At 36.6% G+C, this 26196-nt stretch overlaps 1 protein-coding gene across 2 annotated transcripts in view; it reads right to left on the reverse strand.

The window, feature by feature from the left end:
* Positions 1–26196, reverse strand: part of SLC25A12 (solute carrier family 25 member 12) — a 99062-nt gene that overhangs the window by 45807 nt on the left and 27059 nt on the right. The window contains exons 1-3 of one of the 2 annotated variants that reach the window (XM_041721756.1): positions 20079–20194; positions 15460–15563; positions 11963–12102 (exon numbers count right to left, since the gene is read on the reverse strand). In XM_041721756.1, the coding sequence (XP_041577690.1) occupies positions 11963–12102; positions 15460–15511 (192 nt within the window). In that variant the 5' untranslated portion in view covers positions 15512–15563; positions 20079–20194. Of the gene's footprint in view, positions 1–11962; positions 12103–15459; positions 15564–20078; positions 20195–26196 lie in introns of those variants that run through there. The other variant, XM_041721755.1, reaches the window with a different exon arrangement.

The following is a 26196-nucleotide window of genomic DNA, read 5'->3' on the forward strand; positions in this document are numbered from 1 at the left end:
GCTCCCCATGGGGAACCCGATGTGGGACTCAATCCCAGGACCCCAGGATCACGACCTGAGCCGAAGGCAGATGCCCAACCACTGAGTCATCCAGATGCCCCAAGCGTCCAACTCTTGATTTAGGCTCAGGTTGTGATCTCTGGGTCCTGAGATTGAGCCCTACATCTGGCTCTGCTCTGAGCAGAGTCTAAGATTCTCTTCTCCCTCTGCCCCATGCTTTCTCTAAAATAAACAAAATCTTTAAAAATTTTTTCAGGGCAGCCCCGGTGGCGTAGCAGTTTAGTGCTGCCTTGCAGCCTAGGGCATGATCCTGGAGTCCCGGGATCAAGTCCCACGTCAGGCTCTCTGCATGGAACCTGCTTCTCCCTCTGCCTGTGTCTCTGCCTCTCTCTCTCTCTCTCTCTCTGCATCTCTATGAATAAATAAATAAATAAAATCTTAAAAAAATTTTTTTTCAATTATAAAATACAGCATTATTAACCATAGTCACCATGATACACAGTACATCCTCAGACCTTACTTGTTATAATTGAAAGTTTGCACCCTTTTTCCAGCTTCTCCTGCTTTCTCTCACTACCACCCCACCCCCAATCCAGCCTCTGGTAACCACAATCCTACCTTGTGTTTCTATGTGTCCAACTTTTTTTTAAAGATTCTACATAGAAGTGATACTTTGTAATATGGCTTTCTCTGACTTATTTCACTTAGTATAATACCTTCCAAATTCATCTAAGTTACCACACAACAGGACTTCTTTTAGAGTGAATAATATTCGTGCGTGTGTGCGCACACCCATACACATTTCCTTTATCCACTCATCTGCTAATGAACACTAAGGTTCCTATACCTTGGCTATTGTGATAGTGCTACAATAAACATGAGAGTACAACTATCTCTTTGAAATAGTGATTTTTGTTTCCTTTGGATACATACCCAGAAGTGGGATTGCTGGATCATAAGGTGGTTCTATTTTTAATTTCTTCATGAACCTCCATACTGTTTTCCATAGTGGCTGTACCAGTTTACATTCCCACCAACAATGTACAAGGGTTCCCTTTTCTCCACATCCTTGCCAGCATGTGTTGTCTCTGGTCTTTTTGATGGCATCCTAACAAATATGAAGTAACATCTTGTGGTTTTAATTTGCATTTCCCTGGTGATTAGTGAGGTTGAGCAACTTCTCATATACCTCCTAGCCATTTGTATGCCTTCTTTGGGAAAATGTCTATTCAGGTCCCTTGCCCATTTTTAATTCTTGTTCGAACGATTTCTTTGTACATTTTGGAAAAAATATCATTCAAGTCCCTTGCCCATTTTTATTTTTATGTATGTATGTATGTATGTATGTACGTCACGGAGTTGTAAAAGTTCCTCGTATATTTTGGCTATTAATCCCTTATTAGATATGTGGTTTGCAAACGGCCGGCCTTTTCATTTTGTTGATGGATTTCTTTATCATGAAGCTTTTCACATTGGTGTAGTCCTACTTATTTATTTTTGCTTTTGCTGCCTTTGCTTTCGGTGTCAAGTTCAAAAAATCATTGCCAAGACTGAAGTCAAGAAGCTTACCCACTTTCTCCTAAGAGTTTAAAGTTTCAGGTCCTACGCTCAAGTTTTTAATCCATTTTGAGTTGCTTTCATGTATGGTATAAGATCTGAGTTCAGTTTCATTCTTTTGCATGTGGATCCAGCTTTCCCAACACTTTTTATTGAAAACACTACCCTTCCTCCATTGTATATTCTTAACTCTTTTGTCAGAAATTTATTAACCATATATGCATAGGTTTATTTCTGGGCTATTTTGTTCCATTGATCTATATGTTTGTTTTTGACAACACCGCTGTTTTGAGTACTATACTTCATAATATAGTTTGAACTCAGAAAGTGTGTTGTCTCCAGCTTTGTTCTTCTCAAAACTGCTTTGACTATTTGGGGTCTTTTGTGGTTCCATACAAATCTTAGGACTGTTTTTCTATTTCTGTGAAAAGTGCCATTGGAATTTTGATAGTGACTGTGTTGAATCCATAGGTCGCTTTGGGTAATATGGACATTTTAACAATATTAATTCTTCAAATAAGTGGACACAATTATTTTTCCATTTGTGTCTTCATCTTTTTTCATCAATGTCTTACAGTTTTTAGTGACCAGATTTTCTACTTTCTTGGTTAAATTTATTCATAGGTATTTGATTCTTTTTGATGTTCTACAAATAGGACTGTTTCTTAATTTCTCTTTCCAACAGTTCATTGTCAATGTACAGAAATGCAATTGTCTTTGTATATTGATTTTGTACCCTGAAACTTTCCTGAAGTCATTTATTAGTTCTAATAGTTTTTGGTGTGTGTGTGGAGGAGGGGAATGTATAGTCTTTTAGGGTTTTCTATATAAAATATCATGTCATCTGCAAAAAGGGACAATTTTATTTCTTCCCTCCTAATCTGGATGTCTTTTATTTCTTTTTCTTGACTAATTGTTCTGGCTAAAACTTGGCAGTACTTTTTTGAATAAAAGTGGTAAGAGTTGGCACCCCTGTCTTTTCCTGATCGTAGAGTAAAAACATTCAGCTTTTTACTGTTGAGCATAATGTGAGCTATGGGCTTGTCATAATTTGCCTTTATGATGTTGAGGTATGTTCCATCTATACCTAATTTTCTAAACATTTTTATCATGAAAGGATACTGAATTTTGTAAAATGATTTTTACATTTACAAATGTAATTGTAAATGTAATGTAAATGCTTTTACATTTACAATCTAGCAAGATCATATGATTTTTATTCTCCATCTTGTTAATGTAGTATATTACATTTAATCATTTGCATATGATGAATCATCCTTGCATTCCAGCAATAAATATGACAGTTCATGATGTAAGCTCCTTTTAATGTACTATTAAATTCAGTTTACTAATATTTTGTTGAGGCTCTTTGTGTATATCTTCATCAGGAATACTGACCTGAAAAAAAAAAGGGGGATCCCTGGGTGGCGCAGCGGTTTGGCGCCTGCCTTTGGCCCAGGGCACAATCCTGGAGACCCGGGATCGAATCCCACATCAGGCTCCCGGTGCATGGAGCCTGCTTCTCCCTCCGCCTGTGTCTCTGCCTCTCTCTCTTTCTCTGTGACTATCATAAATAAATAAAAAATTAAAAAAAAAAAAAAAGGAATACTGACCTGTAATTTTCTTTTCTTGAAGTGTCCTCATCAGGATTATCACTGGTCTTGTAAAGTGCATTTGGAAGAAGTATACCTTCCTCTTCTATTTTTTGGAAATTTGAGAAACATTGGTATTAACTCTTCTTTAGATGTTTGGTAGTATTACCAGGGAAGCCATCAGGTCCTATACTTTTCTTTGTGGGGAGGTTTTTAACTACTGATTTAATCTCTTTACTAATAATTGGTCTGTTTAGATTTTTTTTATTTCTTCATGATTCAGAATTGGTAGGGTGTATGTTTTTAGAAATTTATCCATTTCTGTTAGGTTATCTCATTTGTTGGCATATAAATGTTCACAGTGGTTTCTTATGATCCTTAGTATTTCTGTTATCAATTGTAATGTCTATTTCTAAGTCTTTTTTCCTCAGTCTAGCTAAACATTTGTCAATTTTGTTTAGCTTAAAAAAAATACAGCTCTTAGTTTCATTGATCTTTTCTACTGTCTCCCTTGTCATTATATGTCATTTATTTCTGCTTTGACTTTTGTTATTTTCTTTTTTCTGCTGACTTTGGCTTTGGTTTATTCTTCTCTTTCTAGTTCCTTGAGATGTAAAGGAAGGTTGAGCTCTTTATTTTTTCTTAATGTATGGGTTAATTACTATAAACTTCCCTCTTAGAATTACTTTTGCTGCATCACATACATTTTGGTATGTTGTGCTTTCATTTTCATTTGTCTCAAGATTTTTTTACTTTTCTTTTGATTTATTCTAAGATCCATTAATTATTCAGGTGTATGTTGTATAATCTCCACATATTTGTGAATTCTGTCCTCTTCCACTTAATTCATTCTTCCTACTCACTCCATCTTCCTATCACCTCTGCTCTAACCATATCACCTTTCAAATGAAGCAGGAATTTTAGGCCTTTATTTCAACCTTAAAATGTGATTGAAAGAATTCCCTACAGAAAGGATATTCCTAAGCAGCATCAGAAACAGACACGACACAGGTCCACTCTCTATCTTATATATGTTTTCCTTCACTCCTTTTTCATGGTTTTTGTCATTTCTTTGTCTTCTCCATATATAGGTCACAGCCTCTCAGAAATATCCAGTGGCAACCATGGACATAATAAGGTCTTATTAATGACACTCAGTACTGAAGAAAATGTGGACCTTTATATTAAAGACAGCAGAATTCTCATTGCAAGAATAATGCTAGAAGAATAGATTTTATTTTATTTTTTTTTTAGGTTAACAATTAGAGAACTCCTATGTATCTTTTAAAGATACACAGTGAAAATCATAGATGAAACTATAGAATGTACGGGATTGGCTTCCAAATGATTCAGGAAGGAGCACAGTGGAATACAGACAAAAATAGAATATAGACAAAAATAAGAGTGGTCAACAGTTACTAACTGGTAAGATGGTTGATGGGTACGTGGAAGTTCATTAAACTCTTCTATTTTTAAATATATTTGAAGTCTTTCAAAATAAAAAGTTTAAAAATTAACATAAAGGATTCAAATGAGAAGCAAAAAACAAAGGGGAAAAAGGAAGCTTCTTATCTAAAGTTCTAAGGTTTATGTAATATAGTTAATATATCAGGGTAGAATTAGATATTGCAAAATATATTCAGTAAATGCAAGGGAATCAAAGACAAGAGCAAACCATCTTTGGAGGAATCTTAAAAAACACGAGTTGGAAGAACATTTCCTTTTTCTTATTTTTTTTCTTTCAAGATTTTATTTATTTTTTATTTTATTTATTTATTTATGAGAGACACATAGAGAGAGGCAGAGATACAGGCAGAGGGAGAAGCAGGCTCCCTGCAGGAGGCCCTATGTGGGATGCAAATTACAACCTGAGCCAAAGGCAGAACTCAACCACTGAGCCACCCAGGCGTCCATCAAGATTTTATTTAAACTCAAGTTTGTTCACATATAGTGTAGTATTAGTTTCAGGGGTCATTTTCTTTTTTAAATATCTCTCAAATAAATAATATTTTCAACTTTTCCAATTTGAGCACTTTACAATGTCAGTCAGGTAAGCAGCACTAACTGTGCAAGTGTTTGAACAAGCACTGGGGGGGCACCTAGGTGGGTTAAGAGGCTGCCTTCAGCCCCAGGTCATGATCCTGGGATCAAGTCCCCTGTTGGGCTCTCTGCTCAGCAGGGGAGTCTGCTTCTCACTCTGCCCCTCCCCCCAACTCATGCTCATTCACTCTGTTTCAAATAAATAAAATCTTAAAAAAAAAAAAAAAAAACACTAGGTTCTACAAATACCTAGACCGATTAAGTTTTCAAACTGTGATCCTGCTCATGAAGAGAAACAATACCCTAGACTTATAAAAAATAAAATAGGGATCCCTGGCGCAGCGGTTTGGCGCCTGCCTTTGGCCCAGGGCGTGACCCTAGAGACCTGGGATCGAGTCCCACGTCAGGCTCCCTGCATGGAGCCTGCTTCTCCCTCTGCCTGTGTCTCTGCCTCTCTCTCTGTGTTTCTATGAATAAATAAATAAAATCTTTAAAAAAAAAAAAGAAACTGGCATTGAATGAGAATGACCTAGTACATGTAACTGCTGTCTTCTAAAACTCCACTCTTCACTAAAATCACAGTAAAGAAACTAAAAGCAAAACAGACATTCAACGACAAAGAGAACAGAAAAGGAGATAGCAATTACATTTTAAGCTTAGAGAGCAGTAAGGCAAGTGACAACAGACTTAACCAACTCAAGAAAACTGGACATGGAAAAAGCCAAAAAACAATCCAATGTACATGACAGAACTCCCAAACCACTCAGGAATTGGCTAGATTAGTACCTTGGAACTGAAAGTGAAGGTGAAACTACAAATAGGAGGCTTAGATGGAAATGTGTTTAAAATGCAGTTAGTTACCTGCATTGCTTCACCATAGCCAGATTACGCCCTTTCCCACTCCACCAGAAGACTAGAGGTCACTGACTAGAGAATGTAATAGACGATTCTCTGGACTAGGGGAGACTAGGCATAGTTAAAAGAAGGTAATTCTTTTTTATTTCTTTAAAGATTTTATTTATTCGTAAGAGACACACACAGAGAGAGAGAAAGAGAGAGGCAGAGACACAGGTGAGGGAGAAGCAGGCTCTATGCAGGGAGCCCAATGTGGGACTCGATCCTGGGCCTCCTGGATCAAGCCCTGGGCGTAAGGCTGTGCTAAACCATTGAGCCACCCGGGCTGCCCTGAAAGGAGGTAATTCAGTGGAAGTCCATCTCTACACTGAATGTTGAGACCTCCAACCCTCTTGTCTTATTCAGCAACCAGAATGTCAAAAGCCAGATCTAATAATTCCAGGTGGGAGGCCAGATGATTATCCTCTTGTTCCCCAATGCAAAAGGAAAGATCTGAACATACAGACATTAGAGAGTGCCCAGTATGACAGTCCAGTCAGCAAACTTTACAATAAGGTCTAGAGTTAAGAAGTAGTATAATGAACTTGAAGCTCCCAATAAGCCTCACTTTTAAATATGAGCAGACAAGCAATGATGATCAGATATGTGTAGAGCCAATAACATGAAAAACAGAAACCCAAACAAAGAAAAAGAAATAAACTTGGAGGGAGTCCTGGGTGGCTCAGCGGTTTAGCACCTGCTTTCAGCCCAGGGCATGATCCTGGAGACTTGGGATCGAGTCCCACGTCAGGCTCCCTGCATGGAGTGTGCTTCTCCCTCTGCCTGTGTCTCTGCCTCTCTCTGTGTCTCTCATGAATAAATAAAAAAAATAAAAATTAAAAAAAAGAAATAAACTTGGAGAAAACAGACATTAGCGGGGAGCAACAAACACTTGTCTTTAAAATCTTTGGAGAAGTGAAAGAAAACAGCACATCCATGAAAAAAGAATATGCTTTTTTTAAAATATTTTATTTATTTATTTATTTATTTATTTATTTATTTATTTATTTATTTATTTATGAGAAACACAGAGACAGGCAGAGGGAGAAGCAGGCTCCCTGCAGAAAGCTGGATGCGGGACTCGATCCCAGAACCCAGGGATCACTATCTGAGCCAAAGGCAGATGTTCAACCATTAAGCCACCCAGGTACTCAGAATATACTATTTTTGAAAAGGAATATTCAGAAAACTAAAAAGAACTGAAAATCTAAAATGTAACACAATTAAAAACTTAATAAAAGGAGGATGCCTGGGTGGCTCAGCAGTTAAGGGTCTGCCTTTGCCTCTGGAATTCCGGGTTCAAGTCCCACATCGGGCTCCTGCATGGAAGCCTGCTTCTCCCTCTGCCTATGTCTCTGCCTCTCTCTGTGTCTCTCATGAATAAATAAATAAACTTTAAAAAAAAAAAAAAGGTTCAGAAGGAAAGCAGGAGAGAGAATAAAAACTAAATCATACATTTAATATACTAGCTCTAGAAAGAAAGAAAAAAGAGTAATTAATTTTTAAGAATTTTTAAGAAATTTAAGAATTAAATTTTAAGAATTTAATTTAAGAATTAAAAATTAAGAATTTTTAAGAATTTTTAAGAATCATATCACTTAGGCATCACCCAAGGATGCCTGGGTGGCTCAGTGGTGGAGTGTCTGTCTTCAGCTCAGGGCGTGATCCTGGGGGTCCCGGGATTGAGTCCCACGTTGGGATCCCTGCATGGGGCCTGCTTCTCCCTCTGCCTATGTCTCTGCCTCTCTCTCTGTGTATCTCTCATGAATAAACAAACAAAATATTAAAAAAAAAACACTGAGGAACAACAATTTTCAAATTCAAAGAGCCCACTGAAAGGATGCCTGGGCACCTGCCTTCAGCTCAGGGCATGATCCTGGGGTCCTGGATCAAGTCCCACATTGGGCTCCTTTTAGGGAGCCTGCATCTCCCTCTGCCCCTGTCTCTGCCTCCCTCTCTGTGTCTCTCATGAATAAACAAAATCTTAAAAAAAAAAAAAAAAAAAAAAGAGCCCACTAAAGACCCAGCACCAAGGAATATCATGAAATTTCAAAACATAAAGGAAAAAAAATCTGAAAAACCCACTGGTGTGAAAAAATGTTTCAAAACAGAATCAAGATTGAGAATGGTGGGATTGCTGGGTGGCTCAGCGGTTTGGCACCTGCCTTCAGCCCAGGGCATAATCCTGGAGTCCCAGGATCAACTCCCATATCAGGTTCCCTGCATGGAGCCTGCTTCTCCCTCAGCCTGTGTCTCTGCCTCTCTCTCTCTCTCTCTCTCTCTCTCTCTCTGTGTGTGTGTGTGTGTGTCTCTCTCTCATGAATAAATAAATAAAATCTTAAAAAAAAAAAAAGATTGAGAATGGTACTGGACTTTTCAGCGGCAAAACAGCAAGAAAACAAACGAGAAATGTTCTCAAAATTAGGAGGAAAATAATTTCTACCAGAATTCTATACCCAGGCATACTAAGTGTAAACATAGCAGAGGTTTTCAGATATGAAGTCTCACAAAAAAATTTTACTTTCTTCAAGAAGCCCCTGCAGGAAGCATTCCACCAAAAAGAGGAAGTAAACTATAATAAAGGAAGACATGGAATCCAGAAAACAGGAGATTCAACATAAAAGAAACACAAACAGATTCCCCACGATGAAGGTGAAGGGAGATAATAAACTGACACCTGTGAAAAAAGTACAAAATCCAGCCTCCAATCATGAAGCAGATCAGGAAGTTCTAAGGAAATGCTGCAGAGGCTACAGAAAACAGTCTGGAAATTCCTCAAAAAGTTAAACATAAAATTACCATATGACATAGCAATTTCACAGCTAGGGATAGACTCAAAAAGATTTGAAAACAAGTATTCAAACAAAAACATGTACACTAATGTGTGTGCAAGGGCCAAGAAGTAAGGTGAGAATAACCCAAGTATCCATCAAATAATGAATGGACAAAAAATAGTATAGCCATACAATGGAATATTATGCAGCCATAAAAAGAAATAAGCTACTTATACATGCTACAACACGGATAATCCTTGAAAACATTATGCTAAGTCAAAAAAAAGCCAGACATAAAAAGTCATATTGTATAAATTCCATTAACAGTAGTCTTCACTTATCCATGGGGGGTATGTTTCAAGATCCCTAAATGGATGCCTGAAACCACACATAGAACCAAACCCTTTATATATGTTTTTTTCCCATACATACACACTTAAGACAAAGTTTAATTCCTAAATTGTACACAGTAAGAGATTAACACTAATCACGAAAATAATAAAATAGAATTATAACAATATATTGCAATACAAGTTATGTGAATGTCGTCTCCTTCTCTCTTGCCTTCTTAAAATATCTTGCTGTACTGTACTCATCCTTCTGATGATGATGATGTAGATGATAAAATGCCTAAGTGATATGATGAAGTTAGGTGAATGATGTGAGCATTGTGACATAGCATTAGGATCCTTCTGATGATACATCAGAAGAAGGATCATCTGCTTCTGAACCACGGTTGACCAGAGGTACACTGAAACTGCAAAAGGCAAAACTATAAATAACGGCGGAGCTACTGTATATGAACTATGCAGAATTGGCAAATCCACAGAGGCGAAAGTAGTTTGGTGGTTGCCAGGAGCTGAGGAGAAACAGGAATGGGGAGTGACTGCTTAATGAATACAGAGGGGTTTTCTTGGTAATAAAAGGTTTGGGCATTATATAGTCTCATTCATTGGGGGAATATAAAAAATAGTGAAAGGGAGTAAAGGGGAAAGGAGAGAAAATGAGTGGGAAATATCAGTGAGGGAGACAGAACATGAGAAACTCCTAACTGTGGAAAACGAACAAGGGGTAGTGGAAAGGGAGATGGGCAGGGGGCCGGGGTGACTGGGTGATGGGCACTGAAGGGGGCACTTGATGGGATGAGCACTGGGCGATATGCTATATGTTGGCAAATCAAACTCCAATAAAAAAAATATACAGAAAAAAAAAGGTTTGGGAATAAGACAAAGGTGGTAGTTGCACAACACTGAATTGTACTAAATGCCACTAAATTATGCACTTCTATGTAGTTAATTTTATGTGAAGTGAATTTTACCTTGATTTAAAAAAAAAAAACTCCTAGAGAGCTCCAAGAAGATGAAATTGACAGAATACCTAATATGTTGTAAACATATTAAAATGAGATGTTAATAACCGAGGCAAAATTTAAGAATGAATTAGCATTAATACATAGAAAACTAAACAAATAAGAAAAACTAGAAATCGTAAGAAAAGTAATCATTTTAGTCATGCACAATATTTATAAAATTATAGTAATTAAAATGTTTATTGATCTAAGCAGAATCATAACATAATTATATGGGGGATGGAGAAAGAAAATATCTAAATTTGTGGAAGAAAGAGAGAGAGGTGAAAGAACCAGCTCCTAATCTTCCACAGTTCAAATTCAGTGAAAAAGACCTAAAAGTGAAAACTTTTAATGTAGAGTACACAACCAAAGACAAACCCATATAGGCAAGGTAATCTCAAGAAAGAAGAATAAAGCTGGAGGTTCCACGATTCCAGATTTCAAGATGAATTACAAAGCTGTAGTAATCAAAACAGTATGGTACTGGCACGAAAATACACATAGATCAATGGAATGGAATAGAGAGCCCAGAAATAAACCCTCAATTATATGATCAATTAATCTCCAACAAAACAAGAAAGAATATAATGAGGAGAAGACAGTCTTTTCTATAAATGGGTGTTGGGAAAACTGGACAAAACTATGCAAAAGAATGACAATGGACCAGTTTCTTAGAGCACACACAAAAATAAACTCAAAATGGATTAAAGACCCAAATGTAAGACCTGAAACCATGAAATTCCTAGAAGAAAACACAGGCAGTAATCTCACTGACATTGGCCTTAGCAACATTTATCTAAATATGTCTCCTGAGGCAAGGGAAACAAAAGCAAAAATAAACTATTAGGACTACACCAAAATACAAAGCTTCTCCACAGCAAAGGAAACCACCAACAAAAGAAAAAGACAATGTACTTAATGAGAGAAGATATTTGCAAATCATACATCCAATAAAGGGTTAATATCCAAAATATATTTTAAAAACTTATACAACACCAAAAAAAATAATAATATGATTGAAAAACAGAGGAAATGAATAGATATTTTTTCAAAGACATCCAGATGGCCAACGCAGTCAGTTAAGCATCCAACTCTTGGTTTCAGTTCAGGTTGTGATCTCAGAGTAAAGGGATCCAGGTCTGCCTCTGGCTCTGCTCAGCATGGAGTCTGGTTAAGACTCTCACCTTTTCCCTCCACCCCTCCCCACCACGCTCTAAAATAAATAAATAAATCTTTAAAGAAAAAAAAAAAAAACACAATGAGCTATTACCTCACATCTGTTAGAACAGCCAGTATTAGAAACCCAAGAAATCACAAGTATTGTTGAGGATGTAGAGAAAAGGGAACCCTCATGCACTGTTGGTGGAAATGTAAATTGGTGCAGCCATTGTAGAAAACAGTATGGAAATTCTTTGAAACAATTAAAGACAGAAATACCACACAATCCAGTAATTCCACTACTGGGTATTTATTCAAAGAAAGTGAAAACACTAATTTGGAGAATACTGCAATTAAAAAAGGAGATTTAAAAAAAATAGAAGAGCCAACACATGTTTATTATTTAAAGCTATGGAAGTAGTCTTTGAAAGAACAGTTATGAGAGTTTTAAAAGCTGCATCTGGGAGTGGGAAATGGAAAATGGGGGTGTAATGCTACAGAGAATTGCTATTTTTTGGTAAAAAACTTAAAACTAAAAAGGAAGGAAGTAGAGGAGAAATGGCATTATTTAAACGAGTTATGAAAACTAAGCTCACCTGGAGAAACTGTGTGAATTCTGTGTAGTTAAGATGCTTCTTCCGATTATGCCCAAAATGCAGTCGGATAAATTCACAGTCCCAGTTAAAAGGGATATGATGATGAATAATAGTCTGTCCAAAAATTTCTTTGACATTTTCTTAAAAGGGAAAACAAAAATAAATAAATTATATCTGGAATAAGTAGTTTAGTCCACTGCAATGTTCCTACAGAAAGAAATTAAGAGAAATTTTAAGTCAATATTATCTGCTTCTATTAAGATTAGCTGCAAAATTTTTTGTGCCCAGAAACCCATGCACAGGAACACAATTGATACAAAATATAATTTTACACTTAAGATTGTGTACCATTACATATAAGGCCATGAGATTCTTAATTTCTCTTGATTTAATTTTAATTAGGAAGTGATTTATATCTTGCACTATAAATGGCTGCTACTTTGCATTCCAGAATAAAATCAATAGTGTTTTCCCGATTCCTCAAGGAGTCGAATTAAGCCCTTTATCAGAAGCATGAATACCTAAATTACAGTATAATGCAATATTTGTCATACTAAGTATGGTTTGATTGAGGCTTGATTATTACATTCACACTAGCCTGAATGTCTATTGAAGATAGGTATAAGAAATACTACCAAAAGCATATCATTAGCTCAGCAGCAAGCACCTTATTAAAAGCTTCTGATATTGTCAAAAATATGGTCTTGACACAAAGCTTCAAAATCCCCATAAAAAGCATGATTATTAGTCTCAACTATTAAAATATTTTAAGATAAGTGAAATTAGTGATTCACTTTTAAATAAAGAAGGACTAAACACAGTACACTAACTTTTAGATAGGAACAAGTAAAGCTATGTAATATACAACCAAAACCCTCTGACAGCTTGTCTTCATGCACTACAATGTCAGTCACTTTCTTACACACTTCTACACTTACTATAAAAGTCAATTCACAAATGACTGGTACTTTAACAAGCATAGACTGAATAGCCTAATTTAGAAGCTCATGCCAAAAAAAAAAAAAAAAATCATTAACAAAGTTAAGAAAGCAGGAAGCCTGTTTTACTGATGTCATAAAAACAAAATTATTTTCAAGTTTATGCCAATTATATTAGTGGAAGTGTTTTACTGTCCATAGCTATCAATTTTACTAATTAATAAATAGAAGTTTAATGTTTTATAATCTCCAACTATGTTATTTCTCTAATTTCTGCAATTCATTAAATAAGATATCGATCTCATATTGTAATGGTTTAATGGATTCCCTTTAGTTTTATATACCTTTTTCTCTTGATAAAAGATTGTTACTGGGATAAGGTGGAAAATAGTGTAAGAATCCCAAACTGGAAATCCTACCAGTCTGGACTCAATGTAACAGTTCTGAATAGGTCACAGCTATCAGTAAGCTGGAAGAAGGCATTGGATGTCACTGGGGAGATGGGATTCTCGTCTTTCAAATAGAATGTAGCATTTATTTCTTGCCTAATTAGCAACACTGTGTCAGAGTTTTCAAACCATGTTAAAATTATTTTCATCTTCCATAAACACTATTAAATATATGGGGTTTTGTTTCTAAGAACAAAAAGAATTCCTGGGATTCTTCCTGGCTTTTAACCACCCCTAAATCTATATGGAATTTCAACAGTTGGAAAATATGTTAAAGGTTATGAGATAATTAAAATAATAAGGATTACAAAATATATTTAGAGCTAAATATACTATGAAATCAACAAAGATTTTTATGATCTCCTTTAACTAGCTGTTCTATTCCCAAGCTAATTACTTTGATTTCCTATTTTTAAGGTCTAAGGGAGTCTAAAACTAAGGAAATATGAAGAAATTAATGGAACACAGAATAGAATAACTTAAGTTACTATATATTTAAATATTAAGATTATGAAAGGGAATAAGTTATGTTATGATAACCTTCATTTTAAAGGTCACAAATCCTGAAACTCAACTCTTTGGTAAGAAATGCACATACTGCTACCTAGATAAGTTTTATATAACGGTGGAATAAAACTGAATTTCCTCTATATGATCAGAAAATATTAGATTATTAGTGTGAAACTAATCAAATACAAAGATTCAAAAGCTTTCAAACTACAAAAATTTACTTAATTATGAAACTGTTTTTCTATTATCACAAAATGGATACTTATGAACTAAAATCACAATGTCTAATCTACATTTTTAAAAGTCCCATTATAAAAACTTTAACTAAAATCCTATTTTGTAAACTTTCTAACAACCTCTAAATAAGATCTTGGAGTATCTTTGAAATAATTAAAATGATAGCTTAAATTACTCATAATGATCTCCCCAAATATTGAAGTGTCAGTTTCCATGAGTATTTGTTTCAACATTTCCTACTTCTCACAAAGTGGTCATTGACAGCTTTGTGTATGGTTTTATTATGACCATTAATATGTGCTGTGTTTTGTTAACCACCCCCCAGACACTTTTAATTATTTTAACTATGTCACAGGCTACAACTATAGTTACTAGGAAAAACAAAATTTCAAACCTACTTTGGCACCTCTTGATGTGTTCCACTTCCCTTCTCTTATTTTCACTACCAATTGCCTAAGGCTAATTCAGGAAGCTTACAAAAATAATTAGTACAACTATTGTTTTAAAGTCCAATTCATAATTACCACTTTACCAGGATGTGTTATCAAAAAAAAAAAAAAAATTATACAAAAGCTCCAGAACTGGAGAGCTTCTACTTGTGTGAGGCAATAGCTCAAACAGATGATGTTCTTACCTTACCCAGTTTTATCAAGTTCTGCATGACATGAAAGGGAACCCCAATCATCTCAAATATTCCCAATGCATCTAACTGAAACTGCATAGTGTTTTCCCCCAGAGAGAATCCCGTCTTTCCAGTGGCAAACAAGGGTCTTTAGCTCTAAACAGCACTCCTTGGAGTACTATTTCAGTGGCCATAGTTCTGGCCTGGATGAAAGGGCTATGACAGTCACATCTTATTGGCAGCAAGATCGTGATCTCAGGTTTTATACTAGACTAGTATTGCTATGGGATATAGGAATCCATTCGTTTTCTGACAAATAGAAAACAATAGACCACTTTTTCACTTCCTGCAGAGCATGGGCTTATGAAAGAGATGGTTTAGAATTCCTCTGATGAGGGAATTGGGGCCAGATACAAAAGTAGCCTGTCATTATGTTCTCTTTGTTCAAAGGAAAGGAGAACGATTTGTCAGGAGGGCAGGTAATGGTGACAACTGTGATTAAGTAAAAATGTTCACAGACATATAACATTAGTCAGTTTAGCTGTATCAGTCACTTATGATGATAGGACTAGATGAAATACACATTGAAGCATATATATTATGTAAATATGTCTTAATAGAGGTTTTAATTTCCCCAGCAGCCCACACTGTGTCTCCCCATCTCATCCACCCTCATCCCTCCCCTGGTCCTTATGGGAGCTTCCTACTGGTCTTGTTCACCTTTCTGCAGTACAAAATTACCTCTGACCGGGGCTGGCACTCTTCTCCAAGACTGCCGCCATGCCTGTTCCATGAATGAGCCTGGAAGGAGCTGCTGTACCAACGGTGTGGCCAGAGAACTCCTCCTGTAGGTATACAAGCCATCAGCCCTGTGACACAGCCCACCTACCATCAGCCCAACGACATCCTGATTCCAAGGATTCCAGCCCAGCAGGAGCCACTGCTTCCAACTTAATAGGCTTGAGATCAAACATTTTTATTGTCAGGGAAAAAAAAAGTCCTCGATAGCTGAGTTTCACCTGCACAGTTCTTAAAGTGAAGTCAGAGAGGCTTTTAGAAGGACTCCCACCAAACAATGAATTCCTTGTGTATAACTGAACAAAAACAATGGCGAGACTTGTGGAAGTAAAGAGTTTTTCAGTGAAGGAAAACTTGGGGAGAAAGAAGAGGAACAACTAAGAGACCAAAAGAGAAAACAAAGGAAAACAAACAACAACAACAAAAAGTTCAACAACAGGAACTTAGCAGAGGAAGTCCCAACCAACATAGCATGTAGACTCAGTCCCAGACTGCTAGGTTCTACTTCCAACTGGATCATTAGTTTCCTAGGTGACTTCCTCAGTTTTTCCAAGCAAGAAAGTATTTCTATTAACCCTTTACCTACCTCCAGAAGGGACTACCATACCTGCTGCCAAATACATGTGAAGGTCCATTTCTCAGAAAAAAAACATGAGTTTACATTTAAAGAGCATCTATTACTACAGAAACTAGATGCTTCAAGAGTCTATCACCAAATGGCATAAAAACTAATAATACCATATCCTTTTTTTTTTTACTTCAAACTCTACCCTACTCTAGCACCCTTGAGTATTAATATCACTTTCTCTGCAGTATCTGAAAGGAATATCAAAATTTTTCCCGATTTAATTTGAACACCCAGGTAAAGCTCCAACTCTTACTAGATTAAACTAGGTATTTGTTACCATTAGATTTTCATATTATTCCATGTCTACAGCTTTGTTTCCACTGAGAAAGTGTACATTTTTCATATCTAGACTTCTATCTCCTGAATCTTTTAATAATAGCCATGGTAAACCCAATCTGTTCTTCCCTTCCTGGAAAGAGTCTATTTTAGAGGCACAAATGGAACACATACTCATTTGTTGTATCTAATGATGACCAAACACAGTATAAAATCAAAAGGAATCCCTGCTTTTTGAGGGTTCTACAGTGAGGAGATGAAGATATGCCCCTGAAAAAAGATCACTTTGGAAAGTTCCCATTCCTACACGAGCAGTTTGGAACACAATGTTGATGAGATTTCAGTAGAAAACTTATACTGTATAACATATCTTATATTCATGTATTAGTTAGTAGATAGAGGAGTTTGGGTTTCATTTTTTTTAGAAGGATTATATCTTTGTTAAAGCAATAGGCTTTGATATTTTTAAAATGTGGGACAAATGCATGGCAGCTATTGACAACACAATGTAGTATAACTGGTTATCTAGGTTACCTCAACCTAATTCTATTGAGCAGAATATCCAGTACACTAGTGGCTAGCAGGGAGACCAAGGCAAGTTTATAATGTATCTAGCACACACCAGTCATGCAGCGGCCTCTACAAGGCTCATGCCACCAGGCAGTAAAAGATACACAAGCCATTAAGTAATTATCTACAGCATGCATTAGAAGTTTTATATTAAAAGAACATCAAAGAGGAAACAACTAGTGGTTTTATTCACTCTTTTAAAAACTCCAGAACGCTGAGTTTGCATATTCTGAAATGTATTACTGAGGTCTCAAGTTTTCGTCCTCTCCCCCAAAGTAAAGGCATCTCTAACAATTTAAAAAAAAACAAAAAACTTGTCCAGCACTCAAGTAAATGTTGTTCAATATTTCTATTTATATAAATACTTGCAAAAATGCACACAATTTAAGAATCTAATCTGATATATATTAAAAAGCATATCTAAAAAAACAAAAGCATAAATGAGAACAATATATACAAATACACAGATAACATCATCATCATAGTCCATGAGATACTGATGGCATAACAGTTTTCCCCACTCCATTACACCTGGCATCCAATATTCTCTCCCACCTTTCTCTCCTGATGTGCTCAAGAGAAAACTTTAAATAAGTTCCAAACTAGAAAACATAAAGCCATTTAGTGAAAAGGATTTAGAGTTAGAATGGATCTAAAATTTTCTTTTACCTATCTATCTATAAACACATAAGCATAATTCATTTTATGAAGTGGATACAAACATGAAAACTGACCTTTATCACAGATCCAAATCCTATAAAAATAAACTCCAAGTTAATCATTTCCTTATGTTGAAATTTTATAGTCTTGAAAATAGCCTGTAATGAGTAGGCCTTAGAAAACTTGTTAAATGGCATTTGTATCAGTTTGAATGCTTTTCCTCTTAAGAATCTAAAATTATTAAACTTTCCTTCATTATGATTCTTTTTATTTAAGAAAATTTATCCAAAATGGATCCTCAAAAGTAGGGGGCAAGGCAGGAAGAGAAAACAGTCAATGTTCCCAGGAAATATATGAACATCATCAAGACAAACATCCTGCTGGCCAGGGACTCCAGGACCAATGTAGAAAGGGCATTCAGCTTTATATCATTCCATAAAAATCTTCCTATCTCTTGATTATGAAGCAAAAGAATGAAAGCAGGATTTTGGAGGGTTCTTATGTTCTTCAGTTCATATCAGGTGTTACAACAACTGAAACTAATTTGTTTGGCTTTTAATCTTAATTATAGTTTCTTAAAATTCTAACTCTTACATCACAGTCTGGGGAGAAAACAAAAGATCTATAAAATGCTAAATTTGGGATCTAGTAACTATAAGCTTTCATTTGCATGAAATACATGTGTTTATAAACCACTCAGCTACTTTCTATACTCATTTAATCTACTAATCAACACTGGCATGAGTCTCTGTTTTATTCTATTGGATGAACTGACTTTAGTGACTTTTTAAAATAAAATTGGGAAAAGCAATCAAATGGAGGAGACACAAAGAACCAAGATACCAAGGTAGGAGGGACAAAAAGAAACCATAATTTGTTTTGGGAAATACAATTCTTAAACAATGGACACATGATCCAAGCACAGGTATGCTAACTCTAATGGAGATACTTGTATCAAAGTATTACCCGAGCACCGCTGCACAACATTTGGAAGTGAGACATGTGAGACTGTGTGATACCTACTGAAAATAGAAAATCAGTATTAGTGGCCCAGGGTTAATGCTGAATGATGAGAAGATAAAGGTTTTATACTTTAAACTACAGAATCTTGGTGCTTCTGGGGAAAGTCCGCCTTCTTTAGGAGGCAGAAGGGCCAGAGCTTGCACCGAAGCAGGAAGCATGCCAAGACAGATGCAGAAGCTTAAGGGGTTCTGTTTGTGTTGGTATTTATTTTGGAAAAATCTTCTTATATGGAAAATAACTGGGTCAACTGGCAAAAGGGAACAGTCAATGCCAAACTAGAAAACGTGCTGACTAAAATCAAAGTAAAGGCATCACTGGTCCTTTTGAATACCTAATACTTTCTCATTATTCTTTCCATGCCAGTGATGCTTCTTCCTTTGGGTTTAACTGAAGGATGTTTTTTCTGTAACAAATTCTACAGTGAAGAAATATTTAGCACTATAGTCATGGAAAGCCTAATGTTCAAGAGTTTTTCTACCACATATTGATGCCAATTCATACCACAAAAGGGCTCAAGTTCGACTTTACAAGATGAAAAAGTTCTGGAAATCTGTTTCACAACAATGTGAATATACTCAACACTACTGAACTATACATTGAAAAATGGTTAAGATTTTATGTGTCTTACTAAAATAAAAAAAAAAAAGGGCAATGTGGGTTCAAGGTCCTTGAAAATACTGCATTGCTCTTATTGAAACTCCTGTTGCCAGAAAAATTAGCAGACACTTTAAACACAAATTACTGCAAATATGCATCTTTAAAAACTAACACATGGCTACAAATAGAAATTTTAGTTTATATGCTTGTCAAACAATGGCACTGTGCTAAATTATGTGCCTAACAAAGGATTTATATCAATTTCTACATTTAACACAGATATTAATTTCAACATTCTAGGCTTGTTTCCTAAAACCAAAAATCTATAATGGGGGTTTAGAGAATGCTAACTATCCTTAACTCCCTCCTTCAGTTCCATTCTTGGTGTTAAAATGACCTAGCAATTTTCCAAACTGCTATTGAAAAGCTCTGCACTCTCTACCCAAAAATTCCTTAAAGAATGACATGATTATTCCATGTTGTTCACAGTCTGTTTCATAAAGAATTTTGCCCAGGCTAGCCCAGAACAAGAAAACTTTACACCACCTATTTTAGGAATGTGGAAGTGTCAATGACTCAATGAGCAACGGCATTCCTAGATTCTTTACTTTTTTGCAATAGTCTAATACTTTTAGTAAAATACACCATTTTAATTTTATCTGTGTAAATTCTTTTAGGATATCAATACTTCACTTATTGACTAGCTCCTAAATAAGCGGCAATCTATGCAGTTACTAGATTTAGCAATTAAAGACTGGACCAGCCTTACTGACTTCACTTATCCCTTATAATCTTTTTTTTTCCTTACCAAATGTCACCTCTCCATTTCCACTCTTGTCAAACAACTGGAAAGCCACTATGAACATAGAATCTGGAGCACATAAAACAGATTCAAATGCCAAAAACTCTTGATAGGAGATCAATCTGGAATAAAATAGAAGATTTTATGGGCTGGTAAAGAACGGGAAAACATCAGGCATTTAACCTGCCTTTACTATATGATCTATAGTTCAAGGTAACCAAACAATTGAAAAAGGGACGTTTCTCTTTAGAGAGGTAGTACAGATAATAAAGAAGGAAGGAAGAATTAGAATGCTACCCTTTTGTGAATCCCTAATAAATTAAAGGACCTGGATAATCATCAATCACTCCTAAAATCACAAAAATGGAAAGAACTAGACCAAAAATAATTAAACCTGAAGCTGATAAAGTCTCTAGATCATAATTTCTCAACCATGGCACTCAACAGTACATTTTAACCTCGATAATTCTTTGTTGTGGGGGCCTCCTAGCCAGTGTATCATGTTTAGCAGCATCCCTGGCCTCTACCCACCATGTTGAGACACACTGCTTTCCATGTAATCAATTTACAGAAAATACAAAGGACAAAGGAACATGTTAAACATCACCACAGAAACACAATCAGCATAAATGCAGACTGTAGGAAACTACAGGGTGAATACTATGTACTTGCAAAAAAAAACAAAAAAAACAAAAAAAACAAAAACAAACTTTGAAAGAAAATATGAAGGAGAACCTCATTAAGGACTTAAAAGATGGGCAGCCCTGATGGCCCAGCGGTCTGGTGCTGCCTTCAGCCCGGGGTATGATCCTGGAGACCCGGGTTTGAGTCCCACGTCAGGCTCCCTGCATGGAGCCTGCTTCTCCCTCTGCCTGTGTCTCTGCCTCGTTCTGTGTGTGTGTGTGTGTGTGTGTGTGTGTGTGTGTCTGTCATGAATAAATAAATAAAATCTTAAAAAAAAAAGACTTAAAAGATATTTGTTGGCAAATCTAACTTCAATAAAACCAAATGAAAAATATTTTTAAAAGACTTAAAAGATATAGTAATTAATTATAAGATTTGGATTCTGACTCAAGTAAAAAAAAAAAACTTTTAATATATAAGAAAATTGGCAAATGGTAATAACAATATAACACAAATACCTGATGATATTAAGAAATTGATGTTAATGTTTTTGAGGAGGTTTGTTTTGTTTTGGTAACTTTTCTTATCTTTTTGAGAAACACATAGATATTTACAACAAAATACGTCATCTGGAATTTGCTTCAAAATAATCCAGGGGATGAAAGAATGGGAGGAGGTATAAATACAACAAACTTAATAATTACTTTTATAATTACTAAAAACTGGTGATGAGGATATTGAATTCACTACCCTAGTCTCTGTTTTATATGATTGAAATGTCAGTAATACATTTTTTAGAGGCACCTGGGTGACTCAGTCAGTTAAGCATCCAGCTCTTGATCTCAGTTCAGGTCCAAATCTCAGGGTCATGAGTTTAAACCCTGTGTTGGGCTCCACATTGGGTGCAAGTCTATTTAAAAAAAATTTTTTTAAAGAAGATACATTTTTTTAAAGGAAAATTCAAAACAAAAGACAGGATATGAAAGCATATTTAGTCCTAGAATACTCAGGGGTTATGAAATTAGCCAATGACCAAAATTACACAATTTTCTTCAATGATCTTTTTTGGGACGAGGGGGAGAGGGCATGAGCAGGTGTGAGGGAGTGCAGAGAATATCAAGCAGGCTCCACACCCAGCGTGGAGCCCAACTTAGGGCTCAATCTCATGACCCTGAAATCATGACTTGAGCCAAAATAAGGAGCCAGACACTTAACTAAGCCACCCAGGCACCCCACCTTCAATGATCTTATAGAGTTGGCATATGCTAGTCATCTTCCAAAGCAAGCTACAAAGATCCCATACCCTGTTGCTGCTATTGGTAAGTGACTAGTATTCAATTAACAGCACTATAAAAATCTGTTTTTTATAAATATATATACTGATTTATTTATTTACTTATTTATATTAGTAACGGTGCCACCTTTTATTCTCAAATGGCCTGGTTTGGGCAACACATTTACAGTCACCCTATAGAAAGGAACAGACCTATAATCTTTAATGTGGCTTCTAGCTCCTCAGGATCTGATCTCTCTATACACCTCCCCCTTGGTCTCTGCACTCCAACCCATTCATTCTTCATCCATGGTCCTTCCAATCAGGATCATCACTCAGCATTTCATTCTCCTTAGAATTATCCCACCATCTCCAAACTTTTGCCCATTTAATTGGTACCCATCTTTATATAGCTCAGCTCTAGTATCACTTCCTCTAAAGGACCATCTCAGAGTCCCCAGATGACTTTACATAATCCTTCACACCCCTACAGCAGCACACTATACATTTTTAGTGCCCCTTGAAAAATTGTTATTAGAGTAATTATGTAATTCACTGTTTATTTTTTTTTTAAGATTTTATTTATTTATTCATGAGAGACAGACAGAGAGAGAGAGGCAGAGACACAGGCAGAGGGAGAAGCAGGCTCCATGCAGGGAGCCCGATGTGGGACTTGATCTCAGGTCTCCAGGATCAGGCCCTTGGCTGAAGGTGGCGCTAAACCGCTGAGCCACCCAGGCTGCCCTAATTCACTGTTTCCTTGCAAAAAGATAGGCTTGTCACAGAACAGAGGTTTGATTCAGCATCTGCCTTTGGCTCAGGGCGTGATCCCGGAGGTCTGGGATCAAGTCCCATATCAGGCTTCCTGCACAGAGCCTGTTTCTCTTTGTGACTATGTCTCTGCCTCTCTCTCTCCCTGTGTCTCTCATGAATAAATAAAATATTTTTTAATAATTAAAAAAAAAGGAACTTGTAAATATTCTTGAATAAGTTTAATTTGAAATACAAAGTTTTTTAGAGGGGATCCCTGGGTGGCTCAGCGGTTTAGTGCCTGCCTTCGGCCCAGAGCATGATCCTGGAGTCCCGGGATCAAGTCCCATGTCAGGCTCCCTGCATGGAGCCTGCTTCTCCTTCTGCCTGTGTGTCTGCCTCTCTCTCTGTGTGTGTCTCTCATGAATGAATGAATAAAATCTTTAAACAAACAAACAAAAAAAAACAAAAAAGTTTTTTTAGAGAGCCATACTTCTCAACACATCAGGAATGACTACATTTTACATTTCATGTTATGCTCCCATTCATCTAAGACATATTTAAAATTCAAAGTTTCATTTTCTATTAAGTACTTTGAAATATGTTTAAGCTCCACAAGTTACATTATATTCAAAGCAATGTGTATTCTATGACTTTCCCTTTATCGTGGAAAAGGCCTTGTTGTGGTATTATTCAGGACACTAAAGACTATGCCTTCCCTGTGTCCCTGAAGAATCTTTGGTGAAATTAGGAGATTGATTACCTAATGAATCCTGGGAACAATAATCAAACTATTTATCTGGTCACATATCATAATACACTTTATGCATTAGTGTATTACTAAAAACTATAATACTCAAAAGTGTGGTTGTCACTAAACAAATTCTAAAGTACTAAAAACAAATGAAGTTATAACATATCAGGTATCCAAACACTCCTAAAAAGCAATGACTAGTAAGTGGTTTTAACAAGAATATATAACACAGGGCAGCCCTGGTGGCGCAGCAGTTTAGCACCGCCTACAGCCTGGGGTGTGATCCTGGAGACCAAGGATCTAGTCCCATGTCGGGTTCCCTGCATGGAACCTGCTTTTCTCCCTCTGCCTGTGTCTGTGCCTCTCTCTCTCTCTCTGTGTCTCATGAATAAATAAATAAAATCTTAAAAAAAAAAAAAAAAAAGAATATATAAACACGAAATAATGATATAGGGGAGGACTTCATTTTCTACATTATATATTTCTGAAATGTTTGAAGTTTTTAGCATCATTTAGCATTATTTCTTTTGATTATAAAAGTAATTTAAAAAATAAAAAGTAACTAGACTGATGATGGATTAAAAAACAAAACCCAAACATTCTGGTTTTTCCAAAAACAGTCCCAGGAATCTGACATCAAAAACACAGTCACGGGGGATCCCTGGGTGGCTCAGCGGTTTAGCACCTGCCTTTGGCCCAGGGCGGATCCTGGAGTCCCGGGATCGAGTCCCACATCAGGCTCCTGGCATGGACCCTGCTTCTCCCTCCTCCTGTGTCTCTGCCTCTCTCTCTCTCTCTCTCTCTCTCTCTCTCTCATAAATAAAGAAAAAAATCTTAAAAAACAAAAAACACACAGTCACCCTGGGGCGCCTGGCTGGCTCAGATGGTCAAGTGTCTGCCTTTGGCTCAGGTGGTAGTCTCTGGGTCCTGGGATCAAGGCCCATGACGAGGTCCTGGCTCAGTGGGGAGTCTGCTTCTCCCTCTCCCTCTGCTCATACTCTCCCTCTCTCTATCCCAAATGAATAATTTTTTTTGATCTTTAAAAAAAAATACAATCACCCTGAAATACAGAATATGTAGCTTTACAGCAACATTTCATACTTGGTAGCAAAATTTTCTGTATTTATGAGAAGAAAGAGGTAAAAGACTTTTTCCATAACTAGCAAAGATGATAAAAATCAGCTGGCAGACAGAATTTGGCCCACACATGTTTTTTCTGGCATGTGAAGTATATTTTTAGTTATGTTACCGACATTAGGAAATCATAAGTCCTTCACCCAAATATCCAGTTTTCTGGTTTCTCTTGTTAAACTGCAAGTGTAGGCAACAGGTTTCTGGTCCCAAGGAGCACTAGGTCCCTGGAGCCAAAGCACAGGCTGCCTCTTCACAGACACCAGGGCCCATCGGTTATCTACACCCAACCTTGTGAAACCATGTAGGTTTCCAACTAAGCAGATCTTGTCTAAAATATAAAGTCTGTGGACTTTAAATATCTACATTTCTTGGGGTGCCTAGGTGGCTCAGTCAGTTAAGCCTCAGACTCTTGGTTTCAGTTCAGGTCATGATCTTGGAGTCACGAAGTTGAGCCCCAAGTCCAGCTCTGCACCCAGTCTGAGATTCTTTCCCCTTCCTTCTCCCTCCCCTTCTGCTCCCTCCTCTTCTGCTCCCTCCCCCTGGCTTGTGTGTTCTCTCCCACTAATAAATAAATAAATAAAATGTTTTTTCAATAAATATCTACATTTCTCTATCAGTATATTCAAAAAGGGAAATCCTTTTGGACCTTAGAAAGTCCAAAAGTCAAGTAATATGCTGAAAGACATGCACAAGTCAGTGAAAGATTCTCAACTCCGTCTTTCTACTCAGTGTATGTATTCTTGCCCGCTCCCCATATTTAAAGTTACAGATGAAAAAATAGAAAGGGTACCTGGTATTTGAAGTAAACTATTATTATAAGAAAGTATTGGGGGAATGCTCAGCCAATCCTCAATACTCAGGTACTTTTGCTACATAGAGTGATTTATTTGAAGAAAGGTTAACTGAGAAATACAAAAGCAGGGGCACGAGGGTGCACTCGAGGTAAGCCCCTGACTCAGGTCATGCTCTCAGCTCAGGGGCTGATCTGAGGGTGGTGAGATCCAGCCACCACTTTACTGGCCACCCACCAGGGCTCAGCACAGAAAGTCTGCCTGAAACTCTTCCCTCTACCTCTGCCCTGTCCCACAGAGTGAGTGTACATGCACACACATTCTCTCGTACGCACTCTCTCATAATCTCAAAAAAGAAAAAAAACACAAAATCATCAGCAACTTAAAAATACATAACTTCATATTATTCAGTCTTAAAAAGGAATGAAATTCTGATACATGCTGTAACGTGGATGAATCTTAAAAACAACAGACTAAGCGAAATAAATCAAACACAGAAGGGAAACTATTACACTATCAATGCATATAAAGTACCTAGCATAGTCAAACTTATTAGAACCAGAAAGTAGAATAGAAGTTACTAGGGGCTGAGTTTGGGGGCAAAACAGGGTCTCATTATTTAATGGGTACAGAGTTTCAGTATTAGAAGATGAAAAAAAAAAAACGGTGGTAATGGATGGTGATGATGGCAGTACAATAATAGGAATACACTTAATGCCACCAAACTATATTCTTGAAAAATAGTTAAAATCTTAAATTCGGGCAGTCCAGGTAGCTCAGCGGTTTAGCACCACCTTC

Source organism: Vulpes lagopus, chromosome 11 (assembly GCF_018345385.1).
Source record: "Vulpes lagopus strain Blue_001 chromosome 11, ASM1834538v1, whole genome shotgun sequence".
Taxonomy (NCBI): Eukaryota; Metazoa; Chordata; class Mammalia; order Carnivora; family Canidae; genus Vulpes; species Vulpes lagopus.